The sequence below is a fragment of the Cyclopterus lumpus genome, chromosome 10 (assembly GCF_009769545.1).
Source record: "Cyclopterus lumpus isolate fCycLum1 chromosome 10, fCycLum1.pri, whole genome shotgun sequence".
NCBI lineage: Eukaryota > Metazoa > Chordata > Actinopteri > Perciformes > Cyclopteridae > Cyclopterus > Cyclopterus lumpus.
The window spans coordinates 25,606,939-25,627,427 of NC_046975.1; the positions used below are offsets into that span (position 1 = coordinate 25,606,939).

At 40.6% G+C, this 20,489-nt stretch overlaps 2 protein-coding genes across 7 annotated transcripts in view; both read left to right on the forward strand.

Moving 5' to 3' along the window:
• The window catches only part of LOC117737786 (diacylglycerol kinase theta-like), a 44,400-nt gene extending 38,310 nt beyond the window's left edge, over positions 1 to 6,090 (forward strand). Inside the window, exons 23-24 of one of the 4 annotated variants that reach the window (XM_034543959.1) lie at positions 797 to 5,625; positions 5,703 to 6,090. In XM_034543959.1, coding sequence (XP_034399850.1) covers positions 797 to 889 — 93 coding nt within the window. In that variant the 3' untranslated portion in view covers positions 890 to 5,625; positions 5,703 to 6,090. Of the gene's footprint in view, positions 1 to 796; positions 5,626 to 5,657 lie in introns of those variants that run through there. The other 3 variants (XM_034543961.1, XM_034543960.1, XM_034543962.1) reach the window with 3 other exon arrangements.
• Positions 6,091 to 14,785: 8,695 nt separating this feature from the next.
• nfkb1 (nuclear factor of kappa light polypeptide gene enhancer in B-cells 1) overlaps positions 14,786 to 20,489 on the forward strand; it is a 34,674-nt gene continuing 28,970 nt past the window's right edge. Inside the window, exons 1-3 of one of the 3 annotated variants that reach the window (XM_034543963.1) lie at positions 14,786 to 15,012; positions 16,144 to 16,187; positions 16,418 to 16,499. In XM_034543963.1, coding sequence (XP_034399854.1) covers positions 16,149 to 16,187; positions 16,418 to 16,499 — 121 coding nt within the window. In that variant the 5' untranslated portion in view covers positions 14,786 to 15,012; positions 16,144 to 16,148. Of the gene's footprint in view, positions 15,013 to 15,097; positions 15,277 to 16,143; positions 16,188 to 16,417; positions 16,500 to 20,489 lie in introns of those variants that run through there. The other 2 variants (XM_034543966.1, XM_034543964.1) reach the window with 2 other exon arrangements.

The following is a 20,489-nucleotide window of genomic DNA, read 5'->3' on the forward strand; positions in this document are numbered from 1 at the left end:
TTATCTATAGTTTGGTGTGTGTCCTTGTAGTTTATCTATAGTTTGGTGTGTATTATTGTAGTTTATCTGTTGTGTAGTGTGTATCCTTGTAGTTTATCTATAGTTTGGTGTGTATTATTGTAGTTTATCTGTTGTGTAGTGTGTATCCTTGTAGTTTATCCGTTGTGTGGTGTGTATCCGTGTAGTTTCTGTAGTTGTGTGTGTGTGTGTTCTTGTAGTTTATCTATAGTTTGTTGTGTATCCTTGTAGTTTATCTGTAGTTTGGTGTGTATCCTTGTAGTTTATCTGTTGTGTAGTGTGTATCCTTGTAGTTTATGTTGTGTGGTGTGTATCAGTGTAGTTTCTGTAGTTGTGTGTGTGTTCTTGTAGTTTATCTATAGTTTGGTGTGTATCCTTGTAGTTTATCTGTAGTGTAGTGTGTATCCTTGTAGTTTAGTGTGTATCCTTGTAGTTTATCTATAGTTTGGTGTGTATTATTGTAGTTTATCTGTAGTTTGGTGTGTATTATTGTAGTTTATCTGTTGTGTAGTGTGTATCCTTGTAGTTTAGTGTGTATCCTTGTAGTTTATCTGTTGTGTAGTGTGTATCCTTGTAGTTTATCTGTAGTGTAGTGTGTATCCTTGTAGTTTGGTGTGTATCCTTGTAGTTTATCTATAGTTTGGTGTGTATTATTGTAGTTTATCTGTAGTTTGGTGTGTATCCATGTAGTTTATCTGTTGTGTAGTGTGTATCCTTGTAGTTTAGTGTGTATCCTTGTAGTTTATCAGTACTCATTTTCATTTGTCTGTGTCTGCAGGTCCGGATGCTGAGGAAGTCCAAGCAGAAGCAGAAGAAGTCCTCTAGGGACGGGCGTTCTGAGAGTCCGTCCTCCAGAGACGGAGGACACTGACCGACCTGCCTGAGAATCAGCATCCTGCCTTTTACCTTTTGCTGCTACCTGGGAGGCCATTTTGTTTCTCTGTCAGCCGGCTGTGAGATCAACTGAGAGACTGAAGGAGGTTTAAAGAGGTCCTGGATCTCATTTCCATCCGGCGGACCGAGCACTGATCACTTAACGAGTTCACACGGTTAATATTCAGCAACTGAACAAAAAAAAAAGGCATGAATAACAAGTCATTTGCAGATTTAAAAATAGGAATTCTGCATAGATTAAGATACAATTTCTCAGTACGGATAAGCTTCAGAGTTTGAACAAAATAAATCTATAAAAGTATTTAACAGAAGTAGATTTCTGACTGTATATGTACAGCAAGTAGCAGTAGACTCAGCGTCAGTTGATTCATTGTAATAACTTTAGTTGTGAAAAATAATGTGCAGCTGCAGAGAGATTATAACCTCAATCATATTGTCATGAGAGAATATGAAGAAACGGGAGAACTCCTGAAGACCGGCCGTTTCGTTAAGAAGCTGCAACCAAATTATGTTTATACCTAAAGCACAAATCTCCTTCTTCTTCTTCTTCTTCTTCTTGTTGTTGTTGTTGTTCTTCTATGAATCTGAAGCTAATGAGCACGAAACAAGAAATCTCTGAAACCACTGAGTGAAACTGGAAAGAGTCAAAGTGAAGATAAACTGTAAATCCTGAAACAGAGTTTGTATTTCAGCTGTAAATATTATGATTTATGAACCAATAGTTCATCCCCAAGTTTGTTTTGCCACAAAATATAATTGTGTTACGATAATAACGTTGCACAATATTTAAACTTTAAAGATTTAAACCTTTTTTGCACAAAATGTTAACGGTTAACTTTTAAAACTGTGAAAATCACAACAAATAATCTGAATTATAGATTATAAAACCTGTAGAACCTGCCGTCTGCTTCACATCTTCTAGAATCTTTTAGTCCAGCAGGTTTTGTTGCTTCAGGTGGAAACTGAACTTATCACGCCGAGTTTAGCCGAGCGAGAACATTTTCAAAATGTTGTGCCATCGTTCAAGGACGCTCCGATAAATATCTCTTTTAGCTGGTTAGCAAAACAAAACTCAATTAACTGTTATGGGAGAATAAAATCTGTAAATCAGAAGGTATACGTTACTAAAATGTGTTGCTTTGACGTCGGGTAGCACCGGCCGCTAGCCAGATAACTAGCTGCATTGCTAGCTAAACTAAACTTAACCAGCCATATAGCTTGGAGAGCTGGTTAGCTTTTAGCTGGCTAGCTAGTTAGCTACTTAGCTAGTTAGCTTGTTAAGTAGATCGTCTAAACGAATCCTAATTTGTTATTGAAAATTGAAAAAGGTCATTTGCTAGAAGGGGATGTAATTATATTGATCACAATATTAGTTCCTTTAAATTATTCGCAGGTCAAATTGCTCAATTTAGGAGAGATGTGTGAAACATTTCCACCTGGACTCGGTATTTAAACGTAAAGTTAAAATAAAAAAAAAATAACAAGCAGAGCTACAAAATGATCTCGTTTTAATTGGATCTTTGAAACTTTGTCCACATTCCAGAGACGCCGAACGGAAAGAAACTTAAAGGACGGTGATGAAGTATTTAATACTGTAGTATTTAATACTGTAGTATTTCATCACTGTAGTATTTAATACTACAGTATTTCATACTGTAGTATTTCATCACTAGTATTTAATACTGTAGTATTTAATACTGTAGTATTTCATCACTAGTATTTAATACTGTAGTATTTAATACTGTAGTATTACATCACTGTAGTATTTAATACTGTAGTATTTCATCGCTGTACTTTGTGTGTAAGATTTAGGATTTATACTTTTTAAACTAACTGATTTATTTTGATGCTATTTTGGTGCTAAAATGATACGTTTCAATTCTGTGTTTGGATTCAAAAAGTCGCTCGTTTAATGCGTTATGTGGGAGTTCAATGTGGGAGTTTAATGTGGGAGTTTAATGCGTTTAGTGGGAGTTTAATGCGTTTAGTGGGAGTTTAATGTGGGAGTTTAATGTGGGAGTTTAATGCGTTTAGTGGGAGTTTAATGTGGGAGTTTAATGCGTTTAGTGGGAGTTTAATGTGGGAGTTTAATACGTTATGTGGGAGTTTAATACGTTATGTGGGAGTTTAATGCGTTTAGTGGGAGTTTAATGCGTTATGTGGGAGTTTAATACGTTATGTGGGAGTTTAATGCGTTTAGTGGGAGTTTAATGCGTTATGTGGGAGTTTAATACGTTATGTGGGAGTTTAATGTGGGAGTTTAATGCGTTATGTGGGAGTTTAATGCGTTTAGTGGGAGTTTAATGCATTTAATGCGTTTAGTGGGAGTTTAATGTGGGAGTTTAATATGTTTAGTGGGAGTTTAATGTGGGAGTTTAATGCGTTTAGTGGGAGTTTAATGTGGGAGTTTAATGCGTTATGTGGGAGTTTAATGCGTTATGTGGGAGTTTAATGTGGGAGTTTAATGCGTTTAGTGGGAGTTTAATGTGGGAGTTTAATACGTTTAGTGGGAGTTTAATGTGGGAGTTTAATGCGTTATGTGGGAGTTTAATGTGGGAGTTTAATACGTTTAGTGGGAGTTTAATGTGGGAGTTTAATGCGTTTAGTGGGAGTTTAATGCGTTATGTGGGAGTTTAATGCGTTATGTGGGAGTTTAATGTGGGAGTTTAATGCGTTTAGTGGGAGTTTAATGCGTTATGTGGGAGTTTAATGCGTTATGTGGGAGTTTAATGTGGGAGTTTAATACGTTTAGTGGGAGTTTAATGTGGGAGTTTAATGCACATTTAATTTTTGAGATCAGCAGCGACTTCTCATTGGCTGTGGGCTGAAACTGAGCTTCATCAGTAGTCAAGGTTACCGTGTGTAGCTGTGAGTAGTTTATACTGTGTTTTAGTACATGAAGTACTGTAGTTCTGTTGTGTTTACAGCATTTTAAAGAACTGGTTTATACGTTTAAATGGTTAAAACTTCACGATCTCATCGTCTTCTAATTATTCTAGATTATTGTTTTGATTTACTGCTCAAGAGTCATTGATTTCAATTTAAAACAAAACTTCTCTTTGATTTGATTTTGATCTAAAAATCTTTCTTTTGTGTTTTACTCTAAATTGTTCTACTAAATTCGAGCAGCATTTAAATGTGAATTAACATCAGAGATATTACCGGAAACTGTCAAATCTCAGTGTCCTTGAATGCACCACTTGTTTGTCCACAAAGGTTATTTTCCCAAAAGTCCTGAAAGATATAAAAATAACATTCTATTGAAACGGAGATATTCAGAATAAGTTTCAGACCGCGTCGGGTGGAGCACAATATCGAAGCAAATCTCTGGAGATGTGCGTTTGTATTGAAAGTTTCTCCATCGATGACGTGAGGAACTTTTTATGTGCTATTTTTTTCATCTTCTCTGCGTCCGTCGTAGCATTAGACCCACCTGTCGTCATTAGGCCCCGCCCCCTGAGAGCAGGCCAGGTGGAGGTTTGTCCTGAGGAGGTTTGTTGTATAAGTGATGTGTCCTTCAGGAGGAGGTGTGTCCTTCAGGAGGAGGTGTGTCCTTCAGGAGGAGGTGTGTCCTTCAGGAGGAGGTGTGTTCTCCAGGGGGAGGTGTGTCCTTCAGGAGGATGTGTGTTCTTCAGGAGGAGGTGTGTCCTTCAGGAGGAGGTGTGTCCTTCAGGAGGAGGTGTGTTCTCCAGGGGGATGTGTGTCCTTCAGGAGGATGTGTGTCCTTCAGGAGGATGTGTGTTCTCCAGGGGGAGGTGTGTCCAGGAGGAGGTGTGTTCTCCAGGGGGAGGTGTGTCCTTCAGGAGGAGGTGTGTTCTCGAGGAGGAGGTGTGTCCTTCAGGAAGATGTGTGTTCTCCAGGAGGAGGTGTGTCCTTCAGGAGGAGATGCGTGTTCTCCAGGAGGATGTGTGTTCTCCAGGAGGAGGTGTGTCCTTCAGGAGGAGGTGTGTTCTCCAGGAGGAGGTGTGTTCTCCAGGGGGAGGTGTGTCCTTCAGGAGGAGGTGTGTCCTTCAGGAAGATGTGTGTTCTCGAGGAGGAGGTGTGTCCTTCAGGAAGATGTGTGTTCTCCAGGAGGAGGTGTGTCCTTCAGGAGGAGATGCGTGTTCTCCAGGAGGATGTGTGTTCTCCAGGAGGAGGTGTGTCCTTCAGGAGGAGGTGTGTTCTCCAGGGGGAGGTGTGTCCTTCAGGAGGAGGTGTGTTCTCCAGGGGGAGGTGTGTCCTTCAGGAGGAGGTGTGTTCTCGAGGAGGAGGTGTGTCCTTCAGGAAGATGTGTGTTCTCCAGGAGGAGGTGTGTCCTTCAGGAGGAGATGCGTGTTCTCCAGGAGGATGTGTGTTCTCCAGGAGGATGTGTGTCCTCCAGGAGGATGTGTGTCCTCCAGGGGGAGGTGTGTCCTTCAGAAGGAGGTGTGTCCTTCAGGAGGAGGTGTGTTCTCCAGGGGGAGGTGTGTCCTTCAGGAGGAGGTGTGTTCTCGAGGAGGAGGTGTGTCCTTCAGGAAGATGTGTGTTCTCCAGGAGGAGGTGTGTCCTTCAGGAGGAGATGCGTGTTCTCCAGGAGGAGGTGTGTCCTTCAGGAGGAGATGCGTGTTCTCCAGGAGGATGTGTGTTCTCCAGGAGGAGGTGTGTTCTCCAGGAGGAGGCCTGTTCTCCAGGTTTGTTCTCCTGGTGGAGGTTTGTTCTCCAGGTTTGTTCTCCTGGTGGAGGTTTGTTCTCCAGGTTTGTTCTCCAGGTTTGTTCTCCTGGTGGAGGTTTGTTCTCCAGGTTTGTTCTCCTGGTGGAGGTTTGTTCTCCAGGTTTGTTCTCCAGGTGGAGATTTGTTCTCCAGGTTTGTTCTCCAGGTTTGTTCTCCAGGTGGAGGTTTGTTCTCCAGGTGGAGGTTTTTGCGTAGTGCCTCATCAACACCGTCAGTGCTCTAATTTTTTCCCGTGCCTCCAGATTTCTTTCTTTAGTTTTTTATTTGCTGTAAAGTTTAAAAACGTTTTCTTAAGTATATGAAATGTATATTTTTGTTAAGTTTGACCTGTAAAGTTGCACTAACTGTTAGATTTAACGTTCAGGTTATTATGAATGTTGTCACAAATAAAGCTGAGTGTGTAGTACACACATGTAGTACACATATATATGTACATGTTAAAAGTACTGACGTGTTTAATCAGAATAAACTAAAGAGACATGAGAATACTTTGTTGTTTGTCAGATTTAACGTGTACTTCAGTAAAACTTTGAAGTACTTGAGTATTCGTCTACTTGTTGTACTTTTTACTCATTTTATTTTTGTCGTTCTTTTGCAGTTTCAGATTTAAAAAAAATATATACAACAAACAAATCATGTATTAATATAAATATATGTATATAAAATAGTTAGTCATTCTGCTTAATTAATACTTGTTTGTGGTACTTTAAGTATATTTTGAGGCCAGTATTTAATCAAATAATTGGTATTTTAATTTTTTTTAATGTATCAATTCAATTAAATTCAATTCAGTTTATTTTGTATAGCCCAATATCACAAATCACAAACTCCCCTCAGAGGGCTTTACAATCTGTACACATACGACATCCCTGACCTTTGACCTCACATCGGATCAGGAAAAACTCCCCAAAAATAACCTTTGACAGGGAAAAAAGGGAAGAACCCTTCAGGAGAGCAACAGAGGAGGATCCCTCTCCCCGGATGGACAGATGAATAGATGTCATGTGACCAGATGAACAGAGTTACAGAGTTACATAAACACATTACATGAATATGACAATGTATGAATGGAACTCCAATCCATGAAACAGAAGGAGGTAGAGAGGAGGGGGGGCGGGGCATCAGCAGGGCCAATGGGAGGCCGGCTCACCAGCATCAGACACCTCCAGGTCCAATGGACCCTATGAGACGTGAAGTCACAACGACTCCGGGGAGGAAGCAGAGTTAATAAGGTGCAATGGAGAGATGTCAATTCATCCATAAGGAGAGAGAGAAGAGGAGATAGGTGCTCAGTGTATCCTAAAACGTCCCCCAGCAGCCTATAAGCCTATAGCAGCATATCAAGGGGCTGGACCAGGGCAAACCTGATTCAGCCCTAACTATAAGCACTATTAAAGAGGAAAGTCTTAAGTCTATTCTTAAATGAGGTGACTGTGTCTGCCTCCTGGACTGAAAGTGGAAGCTGGTTCCATAAAAGAGGAGCTTGATAACTGAAGGCTCTGGCTCCCATCCTACTTTTTAGGACTCTAGGAACCACAAGTAGCCCCGCATTTAGTGAGCGCAGCTCTCTAGTGGGGCAATATGGTACTACAAGCTCCTTAAGATATGATGGTGCATCACCAATCAAGGCTTTGTAGGTGAGGAGAAGAATTTTAAATGTGATTCTTGATTTTACAGGGAGCCAGTGCAGAGCAGCTAATACAGGAGTCATGTGATCTCTTTTCTTAGTTTTTGTGAGTACACGAGCTGCAGCATTCTGGATCAACTGGAGGGATTTAAGAGACTTATTAGAGCAGCCTGATAATAAGGAGTTGCAGTAATCTAGTCTGGAAGTAACAAACGTGTGAACCAGCTTTTCTGCATCTTTTTGAGACAAGATGTGCCTGATTTTTGAAATGTTACGTAGATGATAAAATGCAATCCTTGAGATTTGCTTAACGTGGAGTTAAAGGACAAGTCTGGGTCAAAGATAACTAGAGATTCTTTACAGTGGTGTTGGATGCCAGGGCAATGCCATCTACAGAAACCACATCACCAGATAATTGATCTCTGAGGTGTTCAGGGCCAGTAAAATAACTTCAGTTTTGTCTGAGTTTAACATCAGGAAGTTGCAGGTCATCCATGTTTTTATGTCTTTAAGACATTCTTGAATTTTAGCGAGCTGGTTGGTCTCCTCTGGTTTGATCGATAGATATAAGCATATATAAGGTCAATAAAATTGGTCCAAGCACAGAACCTTGTGGAACTCCGTGATTAACGTTGGTGGTCATTGAGGCTTCATCGTTTACAAATACAAATTGAGATTGATCTGATAAATAGGATTTAAACCAACTTAGTGCGGTACCTGAAATGCCAATCGACTGATCCAGTCTCTGTAATAGGATGTCATGATCAATGGTGTCGAACGCAGCACTAAGGTCTAATAATACCAGTACGGAGATGAGTCCTTTATCAGCACTAAGGTCTAACAAGACCAGTACAGAGATGAGTCCTTTATCAGCACTAAGGTCTAACAAGACCAGTACAGAGATGAGTCCTTTATCAGCACTAAGGTCTAACAAGACCAGTACGGAGATGAGTCCTTTATCAGCACTAAGGTCTAACAAGACCAGTACAGAGATGAGTCCTTTATCAGCACTAAGGTCTAATAATACCAGTACGGAGATGAGTCCTTTATCAGCACTAAGGTCTAACAAGACCAGTACAGAGATGAGTCCTTTATCAGCACTAAGGTCTAATAATACCAGTACGGAGATGAGTCCTTTATCAGCACTAAGGTCTAACAAGACCAGTACAGAGATGAGTCCTTTATCAGCACTAAGGTCTAACAAGACCAGTACAGAGATGAGTCCTTTATCAGCACTAAGGTCTAACAAGACCAGTACATAGATGAGTCCTTTATCAGCACTAAGGTCTAACAAGACCAATACATAGATGAGTCCTTTATCAGCACTAAGGTCTAACAAGACCAGTACAGAAATGAGTCCTTTATCAGCACTAAGGTCTAATAATACCAGTACAGAGATGAGTCCTTTATCAGCACTAAGGTCTAACAAGACCAGTACGGAGATGAGTCCTTTATCAGCACTAAGGTCTAACAAGACCAGTACAGAGATGAGTCCTACTTTCTCCAGGATCTTAGAGAGGAAGGGAAGGTTAGAGATCGGTCTGTAGTTAGCCAACACCTCTGGATTAAGAGTGGTCTTCTTCAGGAGAGGTTTAATTACAGCTACTTTGAAGGAATGTGGTACATGGCCTGTTAGCAAAGACACATTAACAATATCCAGCAGAGAGGTGCCAATTAAAGGCAACACGTCTTTAAGCAGCCTCGTTGGGATGGGGTCTAAGAGACAGGTAGACGGTTTAGAAGTAGAAACCATTGAAGACAATTGGTCTAGGTCAGTGGTTCCCAAAGTGGGGGTCGCGACCCCTAGGGGGGGAGCGGTGGTACTACAGAGGGGTCGCGGCTTCATCACCAACCCACACACACAGACGCACACATACACCGGTAAAACAATATAAAATAACCGACGTGACATGCACTGTGTTCCAACCACGCCACCAGAGCGGCTCATGTCACAGACCGACTGTGGCAAAACCAGCGAGCGCGAGAGCGGGAGAGAGAGAGAGACACACAGCGACACAGAGCGAGAGAGATACGGAGCGACAGAGAAAGATAAAGATAAGAGAAGGAAGTATGTACAAAGATGGACAGATTTGTGACTGGTCTAAAGCGCAAATCCGATGGAACTTCTGTTACAGCCGCAACAGGCGACGCGACCACCTCGACAACGCCTCAAACTAAGGTAAAGGCAAGGAAATATAGCGAGGCATATCTGTCTCTGGGCTTCACAAGCACTATTGTCGGTCAGGATGAGAGACCCCAGTGGGTTTTGTGTCTTAAAATACTGGCGGCAGAGAGCATGAAGCCCACTAAATTAAAAAGACACCTGAAAACCCACCACCCCGAACATATTAACAAGCACCTTGAGTTTTTCCAAAAACAATTGGAAAACTGTCATGCCCAGCAGAGTCACTTTGAAAAAGCTGCATCTGTCCCCGTTAAAGACAACTCGCTTCCTACAAAGTAGCCTACAGAGTTGCCCAATGCAAAAAGGCTCACACAATAGCGAAGGAGTTAATACTACCTGCAGCCATTGACATGGTTTCAACAGTTATTGATGAAGCAACTGCCAATAAACTGAAAACTATTCCATTGTCAAACAACACTATTTCAAGGCGTATCGGTGACCTCTCTGCAGACATGGAAGAGCAGCTTATTGAAAAGATGATGGTCGTTTTATACAAATATATATAAATATTTTATACAGTTCATGCATTATAATGCAATTCATTAAAAACCAAGAAAAATTTGGGGTCGGGTTGCAGGGGGGGGGCGGTCGTCCAATGTTCCTATATCATCAAAGGGGGTCTTGACAGAAAAAGTTTGGGAACCACTGGTCTAGGTTAATGGGAGAAAAGCTATCCAAATATACACCAGGGCATACAGCCGTTTCCAAGGCCACTCCTCTTGATGACAGATCGGCAGTAGTTGAGGGAAAGAGATCATCAATCTTGCCTCTAATAGTTCAAATCTTTTCATTGAAGAAGTTCATGAAGTCATTACTACTGAGGTCTATAGGAATACACGGCTCCACAGAGCTGTGACTCTCTGTCAGCCTGGCTACAGTGCTAAAGAGAACCCTGGGGTTGTTCTTATTTTTCTCTATTACTGATGAGTAATAGGCTGCTCTGGCATTACGGAGAGCCTTTTTATATGTTTTAAGACTGTCTCTCCAAACTAAGCGTGATTCTTCCAGATTGGTGGAACGCCATATACTTTAAAGCTTTGGTGAAGTTTGCTTTAGGTCGCGGGTCTGAGGGTTCTACCAGGGAGCAAACCTCCTTTGCCTCACTGTCTTTTTCTTCAGTGGGGCTATCGAGTCTAGTGTCATTCTCAGTGAGCCTGTAGCACTATCGACAAGATGATCAATCTGGGACGGACTAAAGTTAGCACAGGAGTCCTCCGTCACATTGAGACGTGGTATTGAATCAAATGCAGAAGGAATCTCTTCTTTAAATGTAGCTACAGCACTGTCAGTTAGACATCTGGTGTAGAAACTTTTGACTAACGGTGTATACTCCGGGAGTATAAACTCAAAAGTTATGAGGTAATGGTCTGACAGAAGAGGGTTCTGTGGGAAGACCTCCAAATGCTCAATGTCAATGCCATATGTAAGAACAAGGTGGAGGGTGTGGCCAAAGCAGTGAGTGGGTTTCTGTACTCTGACAGAAGCCAATCGGGTCCAACAATGAGATAAATGCAGTACTAAGGCAATCATTATCAATATCCACATGAATATTAAAATATCCTACAATAATCACCTTATCAGTTTTAAGGACAAAACTTGATAAACACTCTGAAAATTCAGATATAAATTCTGAATATGGACCTGGTGGCCGGTACAGTATAACAAATAGAATTGGCTGTAATGTTTTCCAGGTTGGATGTGAAAGACTAAGAACAAGGCTTTCAAATGAGTTGTAGTTTAGTTTAGGTTTAGGATTCATTAATAGGCTTGAGTCAAAGATGGCTGCTACTCCACCTCCTCGGCCGGTGCCTCGAGGAATGTGAGTATTAATATGACTTGGAGGAGTTGATTCATTTAGGCTGACATATTCTTCATGGCTCAGCCAGGTTTCAGTAAGACACAATAAATCAATATGATTGTCTGATATTAAATCATTTACTAATACAGCTTTAGATGACAGAGATCTAATATTTAGGAGTCCACATTTAATTCTCCTGTTTTGTTGCACTGTTGCAGTAGTGATGTTAACCTGTATGAGGTTATTTTGTATGACTCCTCTTCTGGTTACTTTTGATTTAATTAATTTAAGTGGCCGTGGGACAGACACAGTCTCTATAGAGTTAAGGTTAAGGGTGGGTAACTGCTCCAATGGAAGTGCAGAGAAGGGTGGAAGACTACAACTCTGCTTCTGCTTCCTGATCTGAACTCTGGGTCATGGATTAAGTCCGTTAATCAACTTCGCCATGTTCACAGAAATGAGACGCGCTCCATCCCAAGTGGGATGAATGCCGTCTGGACTCATCAGATCAGGCTTTCCCCAGAAAGTCTGCCAGTTATCTATGTAGCCCACATTGTTTGCTGGGCACCACCTGGACAACCAGCGGTTGAATGACGACATGCGGCTATACATGTCATCATTGATCAGATTGGGGAGAGGGCCAGAGAAAACTACGGTGTCCGACATTGTCTTGGCATAAGTACACACCGATTCCACATTAATTTTAGTGACCTCCGACCGCCGCAGTCGGGAGTCATTACCGCCGGCGTGTATTATAATCTTACTGTAACTACGCTCATCTTTAGCCAGCAGTTTTAAACCAGATTCAATGTCGCCCGCTCTGGCCCCCGGGATGCATATGACTTTGGTCCCTGGCTTCCCTATCTTCACGTTTCTGACTATGGAGCTACCTATAACCAGAGTGGGTTTCTCAGCGGGTGCGTCGCTGAGTGGGGAAAACTGGTTCGAAACGTGAAGAGGTTGGTGGTGCTCAGTGGACTTCTGTTTAGACTTAAAACCCCTTCGAACAGTCACCCAGCCATCCGGCTGCTCGGGGGCTGCCGGGGGACAGCTAACAGAGGCTAATGCTAAAGGCTCCGCACCGGCTATGGGGGGTGGCGAGCTAACTAGCGTAACTGTCTGAGCTTCAATGGTGCGGAGCCGTGCATCTAACCCACTTAGAACTGCCTCCAACCAGCAAATGAACTACACTTGTTGCATGTACCGTTATCATTAAGGGAGGCAGAGGAATAGCTATACATGAGACACTCTGAGCAAGAGGGAGGGGGAGAGGAAAACATCGAGAGCTGCTAAGCTGGCAACCGGAAGTGATGCAATACGCTTACCGGAAGAGAGAGAGCGATGCGTTCAGGAACCTCACCAATGTGTAATGTAATGTGATCTATTTTCTTAGTTTTTGTGAGTACACGAGCTGCAGCATTCTGGATCAACTGGAGGGATTTAAGAGACTTATTAGAGCAGCCTGATAATAAGGAGTTGCAGTAATCTAGTCTGGAAGTAACAAACGCGTGAACCAGCTTTTCTGCATCTTTTTGAGACAAGATGTGCCTGATTTTTGAAATGCTACGTAGATGAAAAAATGCAATCCTTGAGATTTGCTTAACGTGGAGTTAAAGGACAAGTCTCAGTCAAAGATAACTAGAGATTCTTTACAGTGGTGTTGGATGCCAGGGAAATGCCATCTACAGAAACCACATCACCAGATAATTGATCTCTGAGGTGTTCAGGGCCAGTAAAATAACTTCAGTTTTGTTTGAGTTTAACATCAGGAAGTCAGGAATCAGGAATGTTCTCCTGTATCAGGAATGTTCTCCTGTATCAGGAATGTTCTCCTGTATCTGGAACGTTCTCCTGTTTCTGTCCTTGTGAAGCGGAGCTGAAGCAGTCTGTTGGAGAACATGCTCTGCTGTCCCTGCAGTAGGTGGAGAGGGTGGTCCGGGTTCTCCAATATGGACAATCATTTCTTCAGTGTCCTCTCCACCACCTGTTCCTGATAGTCCTGTTTGCAGCCAATGATAGAGCCGGCCTAGAAACTAGATAACTAGCAACAAGATGGATGGATAGATGGTTAGATAGATGGATAGATAGATAGATAGATGGATGGATAGATAGATAGATAGATAGATGGATGGATGGATAGATAGATGGATGGATAGATGGTTAGATGGATAGATGGATAGATGGTTAGATGGATAGATGGATGGATGGATGGATAGATGGATGGATGGTTGATAGATAGATAGATGGATAGATAGATGGATGGATAGATGGTTAGATAGATGGATAGATGGATGGATGGATAGATGGATAGATGGTTAGATGGATAGATAGATGGATGGATAGATGGATAGATAGATGGATGGATAGATGGATGGATAGATGGATGGATAGATGGTTAGATGGATAGATGGATGGATAGATGGTTAGATAGATGGATGGATAGATGGATATATTGTTAGATAGATAGATGGATGGATAGATCGATGGATGGATAGATGGTTAGATGGATAGATGGTTAGATGGATAGATGGTTAGATGGATAGATGGTTAGATAGATGGATAGATAGATGGATGGATGGATAGATGGATAGATGGTTAGATGAATGGATAGATGGATAGATAGATGGATGGATAGATGGATAGATAGATGGATGGATAGATGGTTAGATGGATAGATGGATGGATAGATGGATAGATAGATGGATGGATAGATGGATAGATGGATGGATAGATAGATGGATGGATAGATAGATGGATGGATAGATGGATAGATGGTTGATAGATAGATAGATGGATAGATAGATGGATGGATAGATGGTTAGATGGATAGATGGATGGATAGATGGTTAGATAGATGGATAGATAGATGGATGGATAGATGGATATATTGTTAGATAGATAGATGGATGGATAGATAGATGGATGGATAGATGGTTAGATGGATAGATGGTTAGATGGATGGATAGATGGATGGATGGATAGATGGATAGATGGTTAGATGGATAGATAGATGGATGGATAGATGGATAGATAGATGGATGGATAGATAGATAAATGGATGGATAGATGGATAGATAGATAAATGGATGGATAGATGGATAGATAGATAGATGGTTAGATAGATGGATGGATGGATGGATGGATAGATAGATAGATGGATAGATGGTTATATATATATATATATATATATATATATATATATATATATATATGGATAGTTGGATGGATAGATGGTTAGATGGTTAGATAGATGGATAGATATATATATGGATAGATGGATACTTTATTAATCCTGCAAGAGGATTTTTTTTTCGCTCAGCAACATTTAGACATAGTTAATCAATCAAATATAAAAATAGAATACAATGCGCAATATATAAAACAAATATTATATAATATGATAAATGCACAATATTTACAAAAAATAAAATAGAGAATCTAAAGATCCTGTTTATGACTTCATGATTATGACTTAATACCTCATGATTTTGAGATCGTAGCTCATTATAATTACTTTTCTTTCATCACAGTGGCGGAAACGAGCTTTCACATCAGAGTGAGACCTCTTCGCGTGTCACCGCCTCTTTGAACGTCCCAGGGTATTTCCATCGGGGGAAGGAAATCAACTTCTCCGGGGGTTGAACACCGGGTCCGTTCGCAGTTAAAAGGCCTTTTTTCTTGTCCGTTAAACCGTCGTGACGTCGTCGCGGCGCGTCACGACGCTCCCCAATTAAACCCTGTAGCAGTAAATGGATCCGCACGAGCCGAAGTGAACCCGACTGCTCACCTGAGTTAACCAGGTGAGAACTCGTGAACTAACCCCTCGTATAGACTAGCTAACTAGTTCACTGTGCGGGTGCACGAATGGCCATGAATCCACCGTGACGCGTTGCTTTGTTCCGCTCGCGACGCACTTCCTGGTCAGCCAGGTAAACTGCTCGCGCGTCGCGGCCAGACTGCGCGTTAAGAATGGGAGCTTTACGGTGAACTTCCTGACCGCTAACCGCGCGTGTGTCTCGCGCCTGCCGCGGAGGTACGGTTGTTGTATCCGTGAACGCCCCCGGGTGAGTTCGGCGTGTGTGTATCTAACGTGGAAATCCTCCGGTAGTCGTAGTTTCTGCAAGAGTTCGCCAGTAACGGGACCGCGGTCCACGGTTTTCTTTTTGGCAGGAAAACGCGGCGTGAAGATGACACTTGTAGTTATTTTTAAAAGTGCCGAAAACATGTCCGGACCCGCCCGAGTCAGAATATATAATATTATACGTTGTTCCGGTTAAGTTCCGTGTGTGAAAGGGAGAGAACCGTTCAACCGGCAGGCTGCTGGACGGAGTTCCGCGTTCTGCGCGAGAGGCGCGCGGCTAGCTCGCGCAGGTGGCGGTTTGCCTCCCCTCTCGGTGACCCGACGCCAACGGGCAGCCGGCCGGTGTGGGTCCGTCGGTGCTGTTGACGTGTTTACCGTTAATCACCGTTTGTTTATTCAAACGGTCGCTTTAAAGGAGACAAACGACAACAACAGTCCCGGTAGTGCTAGCTAACCATTAGCCGGCGGGCTAGCACGGTTAACTCAGGCGCGTTCGCGTGTGCGGGAACGCGCCTGTGTGCCAAGCAGCAACAAGTGTCAAAGGGGTTTATTTATTAACAATGACAATACATGTATTTGTTTTATAAATACACGTGTTATCATTTAAAACTATACACAATTATTTGTATCATTACAAAATAAAAACAATAGAAAAATATGTGTTTTGATGTAACGTTAATTCCAAATCGTTTTAGGGCATTAGTTTTTTAATAGGTGACATTATAAATAAATGATCAAATAAAGAGTGATACAGGTTTGTTTTATATTGTTTGCGATGGCACCATCGTTGGTTAACTAAACTTTGTGTTACTCTGGGTGTAATTGTTGTATTTTGACCTTTGACCTGCAGACGCCATGGCTGGAGAAGACCATTACCTTCATACTTCCACCCAGGTAAACTCCCCTAACTTCATCTCCAGCTAAATGGAAAACACAAATAGATCTCTTTTTTTTTCTTTTCTACAATTTTATGGACTAAACAACAAAATCAACTAATCGAGAAAATAAATAAAAAAGATAATCGTCGTTAACTGCGTCCCTAAAAGGATCATAGTTCACATATCTATAAATGATATGTTTCTACATCGAGTTTATCAGACTTCTCTTTGACTTTCTTCTCTCAGATCTTCGACACCATGGGGATGGATCCGGTGTGGGAGTTTACACATTTCCCTGTGATGTCCCAGAATGCATCGCTGCAGACGGGTGAGTGTAGTTCTGTTCCATATTAAAACAAAGTTTTCTGAGCACTTGCAGGCAAAAAGTTGTTGAGTGTTGGTGATGTTTAAATGTTCATCAATGACTGAGAGGTGAAAGGGAGGCAGGTGCATGCAAGTGTCAATACAAACAGGAAGCCAGGTGTCAATACAAACAGGAAGCCAAGTGTCAATACAAACAGGAAGCCAGGTGTCAATACAAACAGGAAGTCAGGTGTCAATACAAACAGGAAGCCAAGTGTCAATACAAACAGGAAGCCAAGTGTCAATACAAACAGGAAGTCAGGTGTCAATACAAACAGGAAGCCAGGTGTCAATACAAACAGGAAGTCAGGTGTCAATACAAACAGGAAGCCAGGTGTCAATACAAACAGGAAGCCAGGTGTTGATGTTTGGCTGTGGATTTTCTGCTGAGCCGTAACTCATAACAGACATTAACATTACTACTAACACAATAATGTTATTAACATTACCAAAACATTAACACTATTACTAACTACTACCAACAACTTAACATTATTACTAACACATTAACAATACCATTATTACTAACACATAAAATGTATTAACATTACTACTAACACATTAACATTATTACAAAAAACATTAACATTATTAACACATTAACTTTACTAACACATTAACATTATTACAAAAAACATTAACATTATTAACACATTAACTTTACTAACACATTAACTTTATTACTAACACATTAACTTTACTAACACATTAACATTATTACAAAAAACATTAACATTATTAACACATTAACTTTACTAACACATTAACTTTATTACTAACACATTAACTTTACTAACACATTAACATTATTACAAAAAACATTAACTTTACTAACACATTAACATTACTAACACATTAACTTTACTAACACATTAACATTACTAACACATTAACTTTACTAACACATTAACTTTACTAACACATTAACTTTACTAACACATTAACATTACTAACACATTAACTTTACTAACACATTAACTTTACTAACACATTAACTTTACTAACACATTAACTTTACTAACACATTAACATTACTAACACATTAACTTTACTAACACATTAACATTACTAACACATTAACTTTACTAACACATTAACTTTACTAACACATTAACTTTACTAACACATTAACTTTACTAACACATTAACTTTACTAACACATTAACTTTACTAACACATTAACTTTACTAACACATTAACATTATTACTAACACATTAACTTTACTAACACATTAACTTTACTAACACATTAACTTTATTAACACATTAACATTACTAACACATTAACTTTACTAACACATTAACTTTACTAACACATTAACTTTACTAACACATTAACTTTACTAACACATTAACTTTACTAACACATTAACATTATTACTAACACATTAACTTTACTAACACATTAACTTTACTAACACATTAACATTATTACTAACACATTAACTTTACTAACACATTAACTTTACTAACACATTAACTTTACTAACACATTAACATTACTAACACATTAACTTTACTAACACATTAACTTTATTAACACATTAACATTACTAACACATTAACTTTACTAACACATTAACTTTACTAACACATTAACTTTACTAACACATTAACTTTACTAACACATTAACTTTACTAACACATTAACATTATTACTAACACATTAACTTTACTAACACATTAACTTTACTAACACATTAACTTTATTAACACATTAACATTACTAACACATTAACTTTACTAACACATTAACTTTACTAACACATTAACATTACTAACACATTAACTTTACTACGAACACATTAACTTTACTACGAACACATTAACTTTACTACGAACACATTACGAAAAACATTAACGTTATTCACATTATTACTAACGCATATACTTTATTAACATTATTACTAAGGCATTAATATCTGGAACAACCAAATGTTTATAGTTAAAATGGCTTCAACAGTCACATTAATTTCTCCTTGAGTGACAAACTGATTAATTATTCCAGCTTTTCAACGACATCACATTTTACCGTCATTGTGTAAAGCAACTCAAGCTGTGGGAGGAATGGCTGAGCCGTATCTGGGGAGAACCCAGCTGTGCTTTCTGTTTGTAAAACGAATGTGACGACGGTGAAGTGGACGAGTGGAAGCAGAGTTTAGGTACGCGTCGTCTCTCACTTCCCCCTTCGGAGAGTTTGACTGAAGCAAAGATCAGGAGGGGAAACTTCCTCCACTTCACATGTACATGTGTTCATGTGCTTCATCAGTGGATACTACAGTGTACACCATGTACACCATGTACTACAATGTACCACCATGGTGGTACATTGTAGTACAATGTACACCATGTACTACAATGTACTACAATGTACCACCATGGTGGTACATGTACTACAATGTACTACATGTACCACCATGGTGGTACATTGTAGTACAATGTACACCATGTACTACAATGTACCACAATGTACCACCATGTACTACAATGTACCACCATGGTGGTACATGTACTACAATGTACTACATGTACCACCATGTACACCATGTACTACAATGTACCACCATGTACCACCATGTACTACAATGTACCACCATGTACCACCATGTACTACAATGTACCACCATGTACCACCATGTACCACCATGTACTACAATGTACTACAATGTACCACCATGTACCACCATGTACTACAATGTACCACCATGTACCACCATGTACACCATGTACTACAATGTACCACCATGTACCACCATGTACCACCATGTACTACAATGTACCACCATGTACCACCATGTACTACAATGTACCACCATGTACCACCATGTACACCATGTACTACAATGTACCACCATGTACTACAATGTACCACCATGTACCACCATGTACCACCATGTACCACCATGTACTACAATGTACCACCATGTACACCATGTACTACAATGTACCACCATGTACCACCATGTACTACATGTACCACCATGTACTACAATGTACCACCATGTACCCACATGTACTACATGTACCACCATGTACACCATGTACCACCATGTACTACCATGTACCACCATGTACTACAATGTACCACCATGTACCACCATGTACACCATGTACCACCATGTACTACAATGTACCACCATGTACTACATGTACACCATGTACCCACATGTACACCATGTACCCACATGTACACCATGTACCACCATGTACTACATGTACACCATGTACTACATGTACACCATGTACTACATGTACTACATGTACCACCATGTACACCATGTACCTACATGTACTACATGTACTACATGTACTACATGTACCACCATGTACACCATGTACCCACATGTACCTACATGTACACCATGTACTACCATGTACCAACATGTACTACATGTACCACCATGTACTACATGTACCACCATGTACCACCATGTACCACCATGTACCACCATGTACCACCATGTACCACCATGTACCACCATGTACCACCATGTACACCATGTACCACCATGTACCAACATGTACTACATGTACCACCATGTACTACATGTACCACCGTGTACTACATGTACCACCGTGTACTACATGTACCACCGTGTACTACATGTACTACATGTACCAACGTGTACTACATGTACCACCATGTACCACCATGTACTACATGTACACCATGTACCCACATGTACTACATGTACCCACATGTACTACATGTACCACCATGTACCACCATGTACTACATGTACCACCATGTACCACCATGTACCACCATGTACCACCATGTACTACATGTACCACCATGTACCACCATGTACTACATGTACCACCATGTACCAACGTGTACACCATGTACCACCATGTACACCATGTACCAACGTGTACTACATGTACCACCGTGTACTACATGTACTACATGTACCAACGTGTACTACATGTACCACATGTACTACATGTACCA